Source organism: Dermacentor albipictus, chromosome 1 (assembly GCF_038994185.2).
Source record: "Dermacentor albipictus isolate Rhodes 1998 colony chromosome 1, USDA_Dalb.pri_finalv2, whole genome shotgun sequence".
Classification (NCBI taxonomy): domain Eukaryota; kingdom Metazoa; phylum Arthropoda; class Arachnida; order Ixodida; family Ixodidae; genus Dermacentor; species Dermacentor albipictus.
Window position 1 is genome coordinate 105,915,823 of NC_091821.1, and position 12,904 is coordinate 105,928,726.

General features: G+C 45.9%; 1 protein-coding gene across 2 annotated transcripts in view; it reads left to right on the forward strand.

Moving 5' to 3' along the window:
- LOC139049111 (fatty acid CoA ligase Acsl3-like) overlaps nt 1–12,904 on the forward strand; it is a 133,403-nt gene that overhangs the window by 32,592 nt on the left and 87,907 nt on the right. For both annotated transcript variants that reach the window (XM_070524333.1, XM_070524341.1), the window contains one exon: nt 8,794–8,900. In XM_070524333.1, coding sequence (XP_070380434.1) covers nt 8,794–8,900 — 107 coding nt within the window. The remainder of the gene's footprint in view (nt 1–8,793; nt 8,901–12,904) is intronic.

Consider the following 12,904-nt stretch of genomic DNA (forward strand, 5'->3'; position numbering starts at 1 on the left):
AGGCACGTTCGCTCGATGGACGCGCTATAGTGTATGGCGGTGCTGTAACCTGTACGGATCCTGAGCGCAGGAAAGTGGTTACTCAGCATCTGAGCCCTCTGTGAAACGCAGCGCTTCATTCTTGCCGGGACTCGGATAATAAGCTCCCGGTCGGGGCAATGAAAATGTGAAAATATTGTCCCTATGCGATCTCCTGGCATTAATGTCCCAAATGGCCTTTACTATCGAGAAATACTAGCACCGGTTCGGTGAGGAAATACAGGGCCCCCGAGTTTGCTTGTATGAACATAGACATTCGCGAGGCTGCTGCGTGGAATGATCGCGGGCTCCAGTTTTCGCCGAATTCAGGTTCTCGAAGCTGCGTCGCCTGTTCCAGCTTGTGTCGTCAATAAAGCAAATGGTTGCATGTAACTGATTACTGAAAAAATACAACTACGGTGAGCGTAACCAAAATAATCGGTAAAATACAAAATTACCAAAACATGCATCTGATTAAAAGTATTTAATTACATGTAATTAGTTACGTACAAGTCTGATACAAAAGTGTCTTAGCGTTTTGTTCTTTCTTGGCAGTAATTTTATATTTTTAGGACCCTTTAGTATACATAGAAACAAAAGTGAGCAGCAAGTTTGGTATCTAGACTCTGCATACTATACTGCAATTGAAGCATGAACAAGCACGTTATTCTGAAATGCTGACGAGTAAGCTTTACATCAGCAGAAATGCTATTGGCATAAACTTTGCTAAATAAGTTGAGAAGGTAAGAAGTAACTGGTTTATTGCACGAGATAGTTTTCTGGTAGTGTTGAAGAAAGAGCGTCTCACGCCATAGTATCAATATTGGTGAAGTCCGCGCAGGAGAATTGGATGCTTGAACTTTGGGGCAGAAAATGAACGCAGAGTACAAGTTCTCGAACATGAAACATTTAGCGTAGTCTGCTCTCACTACTCGGCCGTTGACTTTAATTTTGACACTCAAAGGTGGTAAAAAAAGTAGAAGTAGAAAAAAAATGCCAACACACCCCAGTCTGCTTCTACCATTCGATGCTCACTGTTTAGGAAATTTTCGTTACTCTGTGGTATTGCGTTGATTTTGTGCTACGACCAGGTGTAATCCCAAGAAGTGCTCTGGAAGAAAGTAAACCAAGCTGATAGGAGACTTCAAGCCCTAAGTTTTTTAATTTGTGGAAGAGGCTGCAACGGGGTAAGATTTCAGCTCTCGCATAGCAAGCCCGATCAAAGAGAACAATGCGCTTGAAGGGTACCACGCTTCATCGGCAAAAGACAGACAGCAGCAGAATGCACTGACCTTTTTGTTGATAAACATTGCTACGCTGAACTATTGGTTAGGCTACAGTGAGCTACGTAGTTTACTTTCCAGTGATGCAGTGAAGTTGGCATTTCTGGTAAGATGAACGAAATGACAAGTTCTAGTCAAATGCGAAAATTTGCATAGCATAAGCGCTTTATCATTATTCGCCCCAAACTCGATCATACAGTCTAAACAACTAATTTCATGGACTTTGTTCCTGTGAATGCGAAAAATACGGCACGTCAATGCAGCATAAGCCAGAATTTCGCGACAGCAGGAAGCAGAAGTGCAAAATATTTATACGTGGAATGACAGTTCTCGTTATCTAAATGACGAGCATATCGCAAAAAAGTGTGTCGGCCTGAATGTGGCAAGGTCTCATGGTGTTTCCCCGCTTGTCACGAACGACAGATACAAGAAATCATGGATGCATGCTCCGAGCCGCGCAGCGCGGTACACCAATTGATGAAACGGGAGCGAGTATCTGCCACAGAGGATCCCAGGCGGCCCAAGCTTGTTGGGTCAGGCGGTGAAAAAACTGACCCTGCGCGAGCCTCCATGATTGTTTCACACATCGCACTCTCACCCTTTTGCTCCGTCCTTTCTTTCTCCCTTCTCAGGCAGTGCGCATGCGCATTGATTAATAAACGGGATCTTGCCGTTTTCGCTGTCATAGTGCAGCAAATTGTACAGGGTAAAATGCGTGAAAGGAAAGTCTTTAATAAAGGCAAAATGAGACGTCCCCCCAGTCGTAGCAATTGCTACAGAGGAAACCCATATGGGTTCCTCGAAAGAAGTGTCTCGCAGAAGAAAAATTCGTTCTGGTCCGGGAATCGAACTCGGGACCGCCATCTTTCCGGGGCTGCTGCTCTACCATCTGAGCTAACCAGGCTGCTAGAAGATGGTACATAAAGCACTGGCTTCTTAAAAAAGTAACTAGAACGCCAATGCATTTCGTCGGACACTTTGAAAATTAATATCTCGGAACTGGTGCTGTCCAGAGAATTCGTTCCAAGTGGATACGCCGTGCGAACTAAGCGTCTATAATTGGTAGACTGAAATGTGTGGCCTAATGTACTTTAATAAATTTAATTAGCGTAATTACGTTAATTATTCACTATAATATTTTAATTTCTCGTAGAAGTAATGGCCACTGTATCGAGTAATTTAGATCAAGAGTTAGAGTTGTGCTATCTGCCATAAGCAATCTTTAGTAAATTGGGGGAGCTAAAAATAACACCATGTCTATGTTGTCGCAGCAGCATGAGTTTATGAGAGAAAGGCCTGTTAAGACAATCTGTGTTCTTACCTTAACTACAGAGCACCTCTGGTTTCGGCTCGCCTGTCAAGTACACACCGTCTATTTCGATCTCTCCAAGGTCTTCGATAAAGTGGACCACCACCGTCTTTTGCAGCTAAAAATCAAAAGTTGTAGTGTCTGCCCGATTGTTTGTAAATGATTTTCGAGCTACTCATCATTACGTGCGTATTCACAGTGCTTTATCTGAACCCTGCATTTCGTCGTGAGGTGCGCCGCGGGGTTCAATTTTGGGCCAATTCTTGTTGTATGTTTTTATAAATGATGTAATTTGAGTTCTGGAAACATTTTGCTGTTTGTTGATGATTTGAAATTGTGTTGATGTATGACGCGTATTTAGGCTTTTGTAGACTGCGAAAAATTAAAAAAATATTTTGAGTATTCTCAATTTGCGCTCCAGACGCTTTGTCGCGTCAGAAAGTGTAAAAACCCTTTGTGTACACATTGGAAAGTATTGAAACTCTCAGATTTGATGTAGTTCGGGATTTGGCGGTGCTAATTGGCTGCCACCTTTCCTTCAAAAAAGGAACTCGCGTCTTTTTGTAACACTGGTTTTAAACTCCTTGGAATTTCATCTCAGCCAATGCGGCATTTTCGGACACCTTATGCCTTACTCCGTCTTTTTTGTCCACTGGTCAAGCTACATCATGAATTGGCATCTGGTATTTGGAACAACCTGGTATCGGGATGTATACGAAGCCAGTTGAGGTTCAGTATGAATTGTTTACGATAGAAACTTTCAGCGTAAGGCATACTTTGACTACCTCTACTGTGTTGATGAATAGAAACTTGGTAAATTCAGCTGCAGGAGGCAGTGCCGAGACTTATTTTTTCTCCGTAAAATCATTCATCGTGCCTGACCAACTATGTGGCATTGAATTGCACGTTCCAGCGAGGCTGACACGGTGTTTCGAGCCCTTTGCTCACAAGCAAATGAAAGGTTCACCTTTGCAGCGCGTACAAATACTGTGCAATACCACGTCTTTCGCTTGCTTTAATTTCTTTTCGGGCTCTACAGAGTTTTCAAAATTTCTCAGAGATCGGCTATATGCCTAAAGCTTACCATATTCCTTTTTTATAGTCACTTTCTCTCCATCTCTGGCTGTGTTTATTGACTTGTCGTTGACATGCGATATTATACTATTGAACGCATAACCATTTTTATGCCTACCCAACGAGGAAACCTGTCCGTTAGGTACGACGAATCGCTATAAAGAAAATAATGTATAAAACAACAGTTTCTATGAAGGCATTGTGAAAGATTTGATGATGATGTAATAAAGGCTATCTCTAGAATAACATGTAGAGCCGACTTGGTGCGATGCAAGTATCAGGAAAATTTTGATTTTGCGAAAACATACTGCGAAACAAGCCGCATCATCGTTGTGTTTCGGTGGTCGCGGGATGCATGCGCCTTCCGTTGGGGCGTTCCTTTGCCGACCGAAATGCCACCGATCTGTGAGGGCTCACGCGCTTCACGTCGCCCAACAGACAGATAAGCAGTCAGTCACTTGATAAGGATGACAAGGAGTAATGAGGGGTTATATGGGTCTCACCGCGGTTGATAATGGTTCGGTGAGGATGGTAAGTTGCTAAAGAGCGATAAGGGCTTATAATGGTCGGATCAATTCTTATAATACCAATAAGCACTGATAATGGTCATAAGAGTCGGATCGAGTCCTGTAAGGTTGATAAGGACCGATGAGAGTTGATGAGGGTCGAATAATGTCGGATAAGGTTGATAAGGACAGATAAGGGTTGATAAGGATCGGATCGAGTCCCATAAGATTGATAGCAACCGATAAGGGATGATAGGAGTGGGATCTAATCTGATAAGGTTGATAACGACTGCGAAGTTTTGATAAGCTTTATTCTGGTCGGATTATGTTTCATAACATTGACAATGACACCGGGCGGCATAGATATCAGCAATTCGCACAATGCTTACGCATACTCACACAGCGTCCAGGATAGTTTCTGCATGTATTTCTTTTTTTTTTACTGTGTACCATATATTTAAGCCTAATGGTGTTTGTGGGCACATAATAAAGATGCGCGTGCGCCCACATGCGTTGTGTGTGGTTGGTGTGCGTGTGTGTGTCCGTACGCGTGCGCGTGTGCGCGCCTGTGTGTGTGTGAATTCGGCCTGTGATGTCCTTATGTCCTGTGCCGTTGTAGGCGCTGGTCCTAATCGCCGTCAGTTTATATGTCGGAAACGCTAATCACAAATTCAATTGATAAAAAGAAACTGTGCCGATGCAGTAGATGCTGCAATTAAAGATAAACATAAAATTGTGGGGTTTACCATCCCAAAGGAGTTCACGGGCTGCGCGCCGTAGTGGAGGGCTTCGAATGAACTTCCAGTACATGGGGTTCTGTAGCATGCCCCCGCACCCAAAGCCCGATTCACGATCTTTCTTCTCGCGAAGTTTTCAGTCCGACTGCATACTATAAACGTAAGAGTAGGCATGTAGTTTGATCTCTGTGACCTAAATTGTAACTTGCATGGCTGACAAAATCATGAAGCCGCAGTACGTGCTTGTAGCCATAAACTCTAGCTTAAAACCTTAATTTACACGCACACACACACGCACCCGCACACGTACACACGCACCCGCACACGTACACACACACACGCACCCGCACACACACACACACACACACAAATACACACACACACGCACACGCACACGCACACGCACACGCACACACACACACACACACACACACACACACACACACACACACACACACACACACTTCTCATAACCCTGACCTTGTACTAATAAAAAAAACGTTATTGCGCTAGAACTGTCCCTAATAGCAGATGCCAGCCGATTGTTATATTGGATATATTATTAGTAGGGGTGTGCGAATATTCGAAATTTCGAATACGAATCGAATATTTTCCTTATTCGAAGCATATTCGATTCGAGAAATGCATATTCGGAAATTCCCGAATATTCGAAGACGGCCCAATAACGGTAGAAACGGCGAATATTCTGACAGGCGGAATAATTGAACAAGTAACGAATTATATGCTTGCTCCGCGTTCTCCTCAGAACATGTTTATTCACTGAGAACTTCGCATGACCGGCTCATTATTTGTATGCTCTGTTTCAGTCTATCTGCATGACGCCTGTGAGACACGATCAGCTTCAGTTTATTTTTACCAACCTTTATTCTATGGCTCTTTCATAACCTTTAATGATGTCCTTCAGGGCTCTGTAACTATATGCGATGAAATATGTACCCCTAAAGCGTTACCTGGACAATCTTTAGATGTTTGGAAATTAAAAAATAAATATGTCCGAGGAGAACGTTGCATCGCCATCGACGACTCCCGCCTTGCGTTCCCGCCTTTCTTATGTAATCGCGGCTCTCTGCTACCTGCTGCGCTACTTCTTCTCGAGACAAACGCAAAACACGCCAACTTCGCCACTGCGCTATTTGCAACTATCTCAGTGCTGATACAGCCCTCGATCAGGCGTGTTCTCCAAGAATGGCATCAACTGCAGGTGACGAGCCACCGAGCAAGCAAGAAAAGAAAGCCGGAAGAAGTCTCCTTTGGCGGCACTACACAAAGCTCTCGCCGTCGACAGCTCGGTGCAAGTCGTGCGAACATACTCTTGAAATACCAGCGGGAATGACCACTACTATTCAAAATCAGATGAAGCAGCACCCTTTGGTGATGGAAGAGTACCAAAAAGAGGCCACTGCAAATCCTCCATTGAAGAATCAACCGACACTGGATGACATACTTCAGCAGAGACAGCAGTCATTGTCTCAGAAGAAAGAAAACGCACTTCACCAGAATGTGGCAGCCATTCATTTCTTCACCATTTCTGCCACATCAGTTCAAAGCACTGGTCGAAGCAGCTGTAGTGTCGTGCTACAGTCAGCCACCTCGAACAAAATTGTCGCGTGTGCTCGTCCCGCGCATGTACAACGACACAACAGCAAAGGTACGACACGAGCTGCTAAAATTACTTGAACTTGGAACAAGCACTCTCGCTATTACGAGCGATATCTGGACGTCGCGTGCCAACGAGGGGTTTGTAAGCCTCACGTGTCATTTTCCTGCGGTGAAGTTCGACATGAAAAAGTTGACTTTGAACACGCGACACATGCCGGAGAGTCACACGGCTGTGAACATAGCTGCGTCATTGGAGCAGCTATGCACCGACTGGGAGATACCAATCGACTGCGTGAAGTACATCGTGACGAATAGCGGCCGCAATATCCAAGCGGCCGCAATATCCGAGCGGCTGCAATATCTGAGCGGCTGCCAGGAGACTGCCTTAGCTCCAGCGAGCCTGCTTTGCGCACACTCTGCACCTAGTGATCAGCAATGAAATGTCGTGTACTCCGACAATCAACACACTCTGCAATAAGGCTAAAGCGATTGTAGGGAGCTGCAAGCATAGCCCTAGTGCATGCAAAAGACTGATCGATCTGCAGACGTAGCTGAACATAGACGTGCTCTATGTTGTGTAGGATGTTGACACAAGATGGAACAGTCAGTACCTCATCCTCTCAGGGCTCCTTGAACTCTAAGAGTCTATCAGACTTGAACTCACCTTTTCGGACACGAGCTTAGATACCTTTAACTCTGCAAAGTGAAGAGATGCAGTGGAGTTCTTGGAGGCATCGAAGACCTTATTTGACGCAACTGTGATCTTAAGTGCTAGAAAGTACCCCTCATTGTCTTGTCAAATTCCAATTATTTTTGTAATGCTGCATTGCCTCGAAGATTGCAAAGGCAACTCGGCGTTTGCTAACAATCTCGCAAAATCTGTCAAGACTCGTTTCGCTGAGTGAGAATTTGACGAAGTGGTCAACCTGTTTCTTGATCCAAGCTTTAAGTTCATCGGGCGTCTGGTTAGATTATCTGGCATTGCAACAAGGGAGCTCCGTGCAGCTCGCGTAGAACCCAGTGAGGACACTGCCATGCCAGCGTCGTGTCCTGGTGTCCACTGTATGGAAAGCTTTTGACGGTCTAGTGGTGAACAAGGAGAACGCACATTTGGTATCTGCCTCTCAGAGGGAAGTTACAGACTATACGGAAAAACATCTTCTCGAAAGGGGCAAGGATCCTTGCGAGTGGTAGCAGTCCATTGGCCGCTTCACGTACTCGCCCACAAGTACTTCGCCATCGCTGCCACCTCAGTTCCAAGTGAAAGTCTTTTCTACCGTTTGAATTGTTGTCACAGTGCATACAGCGCGTTTACTTTCTGAACATGATGAGCAGTTAGTTTTCCTTAATGATAATCACTAAAGAGTGCATTACTTGACTGAGAGCATTACCTGTCATTACCTGTGTGCATTATCTGTAATGAGTGTCTTTTTAACCTGCAGCAGCGTTGTAAAATGCAATATTTTTAACAAGCGTTATAAAGCTATTGTTACCACATTTTGCAACTTTTTAATACTACGTACGTACATATTCGATATTCGATTCGATATTCGAAGACAGTTTTTTGCCTTATTCGTATTCGATTCGTATTCGAAAATTTCAATATTCGCACACCCCTAATTATTAGCTAAGATGGCTAAGCACGAGATCGTGGGATCGAATCCCGACCACGGCTGCCGCATCTCGATGGGAATGAAATGCGAAAAATGCCCGTGTCCTGCGCATTGGGAACACGTTAAGGATCTCCTGGTGGTCGAAATGAATCCAGAGTCCCCCACGCCCCTACGGCATGCCTCATAATGAAATCGTGGTTTTGGCATATGTAAAACCGCAGAACTAAATTCAATTAGCGAAGATGGCCGGTCAAAAGCAAATAGCTCTTACGAAGGAAAAACATTGTGAATTCGGACTCTAGTGATCAAGTGGCTCCACTGAAACAAAAATGAACCAATGATTATTGTAAGTAAAAAAATTCTGAGGTTTTACCTGCTAAAACAACGATGTGATTATCAGCAAGCCTTAGTAGGGGAGTCCGGATTGGGCTCTTTAAGGTGCACCCAATGCACGGTACGCGGACGTTTTTGCATTTCGCCCCCATCTAAATGGGGCCACCACGGCCGGGATTCTATTCCGTGCTTTCGGGCTTAGCAGCGCAGCACCATAGCCACTATAGGCCACCACGGCGGGCTCTTGTAAGTTGCTTTAGAGTTATTTAAGCATACTTACTTGCTTCTTTTCCATCGCAGTGTGCACCATCTACGCGACACTGGGCGACGAAGGACTTGTTCATGGCATAAACGAAACTGAAGTGAAAACCATAATTACCACCGAAGAACTACTTTCAAGGCTGACGGTAGGCCACTGCATTCTTCATTGCATTTCCGCAGAGTAGAAAACATTGCCGTTGTACGTGCCAACAAACACGAAAGGTTCCCTTTATGCAATTATTTTATGAAGGTGAACCTGGCATTATGTTTATATAAAGTCCTCATAAACAAGACAGTTTAGTTCGATTTACCGCTTTCTACATTACATTTATATTAAAGAGAGACGTACGCAATAAGGAGCATATTTGGAGGCTGCGTTGCGCATTCCCTTTCCTGCTCACACCACCAATATTCGTTGCCCAATGTGCGTGTGATATGTGCCCCAGAAACGGAACGTGCGCTCACATAGCATTGGTTTCACCGGCTAAGCGTCAGGCACGAGCGGCTGATTTCGCATTAGATTTTAATGGCCGCGCATGCTTGGGTTTGTGCTGGTCACCACTACAAAAACAATTGTTTTTCTTCCTTATAGCTGTTTTTGAACTGTTTAGTTATATTTTTTGCAAGTGTACTTTTTGCTGTATAAAACAATATGAGAAGTACAGATCAATGTGAAATCCAGAGCCACTCCTGTATAAGCACATGGTCGTTGCGATTGCGCGGCCACAATTTTTATGTTCGGTTTTACCTACACACCTAACCCAGCACCGAACCGAATGCGCACCTCAGGCACAAGTGAAAGAAAAGTTGCCCCTATTGCTTTCTCTCCCAAGGACGATGTCTGTGATCCTAAATCTTCGACAGTAGTACGCGCTTAATGCTGCTACTGAAGGCGCACCACACGTTGACCCCACAGAGATGAGATCAAGCGTCCAGAAGAAGCCGCCAAAAAACAACGATCCCGACTTCCTAATCGGAGACCCGCTTCCTGCACTCCCCTGGGTGCACTCCCCCATGAGGCCTTTGCCGCCCCCCTTTCACTGAAGGACGGTGCACTGATTCACTGGGGAAACCGTGCTTCTCGGAAGGGAAAATGAGACGGGCGATCGGTCAGGCGTCAACTCCCGCGCGTCCGGTTCATTCCGCGCCACCCCCGCGGGCTCTGTGAAGAGCGCGTAGCTGAGCGCGTGCATGGCTGGCTGCTTGAAGACGCAATTATAGACCTTCACTGCACACACGACGCTCAATTTTCGGCATGTTTCTCGACTCCCGTAATAATAGGAGGGTATGATTAATCGACAACGTTATGTTTACGTTTAGGTATACATTAACTACGAAGGAGATTGAGTGAGATACAATTGAGCCCGTTCTGTACGATATTTGTGCACGTGTGTGTGAGTGTGCCTTTCATATAAAACCGATGGCAACTGTTGCGTTATTATAGCGCTGCAAAGTGCGCACTTTTTCCCATGCCATTCTGTCCACGTTATTTACAATCACAGTATCGTTCACCTCATTTGGTATTTAGCGATGTGTGAATAAATTTATGGTTCCCTTCATCTTGGTTGTTTCTCGCTGAGTGTGCCACTGTTACAAAATGAGGCAAATGGTCAGAAGTCGGGGTTTCATGGCACTACACTGCAGCAAAGGGTTGCCAGTCGTTGGAGTGGCATATTCTCACCAGTTAGGCGAGAAAAAAAACAATAACAGAAAAGCGTTGATGAAGCTTCGTTTTAAACTCCGACAAGTAAAGAGGTTTTAAACACCGGGTTAGCAAATAAAAAGCCCGAAAATGAGGTCAAAAGCAGTGGTAGATCGTTTTGTATCCTGCTAGCTTGAGGTTCACGCAGGCATACTTTAGTGCGGCTTTTCGTCTTGCTCACACTGCGCCATAATGATCTTCAATTGCATACCCAACGACAATGCCCCCTCAATCACGAAGTGAAGGAAAATTGAGGAGTTGCTCAGAAAACCTAGAAAATTGGCAAGGCAGCAGCCTTTTCAGTGTGACACGAATTCATCCAAGAATCTTGACGTAGGGATAAGTCATGCTCCCCCATCACTGCGTATCGCATGAATTTGCTTCTCTTTCCTTGTTAGTAGTCAGCACAGTTTTCTCTCCTTCTAGCTCGTTTTTCTCCTGTGTTCGTTATTTTATACGTGCAACTCTTCCTAACATAGCCGTGTACCAACTCGGCCACGAAAATGTTATTCTAAACATTGTTAAATATCTCGTCTGTGGTGATTGGTTGACTACCATTCCCTTACAAACTATTTTCACCTCGTTATCTGAGGCTCATATTTATGCGCTGCTTTCACTGCAATGCGAATGTGCTTTGGTTGTTAGATTGCTACACAAGAGAAAAATAAAGACATCGCAATGTGCCCGCCTGCGTGGTTGCTAGTGATGCCAGCATTGACGTGGAGCGGATAGTGTACTTTTACTATATTTTACAGGAATAATCTGTCAGTCAGTCAGTCAGTCAAGAACTTTATTGAAGTCCTGAGGAGTTTCAATCCGTTGGAGATCCCACGCGGGGAACTCCTCCGGCAGAAACCGTAGGCGACACCCAAGTCGGGACGGGAACGTGGTGACGCTCCGCCAGTTCTTGGGCCCTCTGGACGGCCTTGAGTTGGAGTTTGAGGTCGGGGCTTTTGAGGGCTTCTTCCCATTCGGGCTCACTGGAGAGAGGGCCCTTTGGTAACGCGGTACATTGCCATAGCATGTGCGAGAGTGAGCAATAAAGTTCTGGGCAGTCTGGGCAATTTGCCGGGATTTCTGAGTTATAGTGACTTAGAAGGCCTCGTGACGGATACGAGTCCGTTTGTAGCATTCGAAACGCGGCCGCCTGCGCGCGTTCGAGTTTGGCGTGTGGGAGCGGGAATTTGGTTCTGCCTTTCCGATAGTGGGAGGTGATCTCTTGGTAAGTGAGCAGCGGGTCATTAAACTGAATGTCCAGCCCCTCGTAGGCCGTGGGACCGTCGCGGCGGGCAAGTTCTCGCGCACGGTCGTGGGCCGTTTCATTGAGGTTAGCTTTTCGCGGGTGAATGTCTTTCCCCATGTGAGCGGGGAACCAGGAGAGGCACCGTTTGCTCTCCTTTGAGCTCGCTAGTAGTATACGCGCTGCTTCTTTAGATACGTTGCCGCATTCGTAGGCCCGAATTGCGGCACGCGAGTCCGTGAAGACATAAGTAAATGTGGGGTCTGCCATGGCAATGGCTACGGCTATTTGTTCCGCTTTAGCGCTGGTGCTCGTTTTAACCGATGCGGATGATCGTAGCGTTCCGTTGCCGTCCACGACCGCTATTGCGAAAGTGGATGTGCTGCCGTACTGGGCCGCGTCCACAAATGCGGTGGCTTCACGATCCGCGTCGATGCGGTCGAGAATCGCGCGGGCGCGGGCCCGGCGCCTACCCACGTTGTGTTGTGGGTGGACGTTTCTGGGAAACGGTGAGACTTTGTATTTGTCTCTAATTTCGCTCGGTAGGGTAACCGCGTGCTCGAGATAGGGAGACGGGGAGACATTGGCGTCATTTAGGATTAGCCTACCAGCTTTGGACGAGGATAGGCGGAGTATTTGCGCCATAGTCTGAGCCTCGATCACTTCGTCGATGTTGTTGTGCATACCTAGCTGGTCAACCTTTGCTGTACTTGCTCTTTGTGGAATTCCCAAGACCTGTTTGATGCTTTTGCGCATGAGTGTGTTTAGCTTCGTCTTTTCTAGTTTCGTCCAGTTGTGGGCAGAGGCGACGTAATTAATGTGACTCATGAGGAACGCGTGGTATACGCGCAGAAGGTTATCTTCGCGGAGACCCTTCCTGCGCCCCGAGACTCTGTGGATGAGTCTGATCATGTTTTCGGTTTTGGCGGTTAAGTGTTTGATCGTGAGTCCGTGGCATCCGGTGGATTCGATTAGGAGCCCAAGAATGCGTATGTGGTTGACTCGCGGAATCTGTTGTCCGTCTCTTGTGTGTAGTGCGAGCGGAAGTTCGTCTAGAGGTGTTAGGTGGCGGACTCCTTGGCAAGACTTGCGAAATAGTAATAGTTCCAATTTCTTTGAGGATAGTTTCATTCCTGTGTTTAGAAGGTACTCTTCCGTGGCATCAAGGGCAGACTGTAATGCCTGCTCCATGTCTCCCAGGGAGCCTC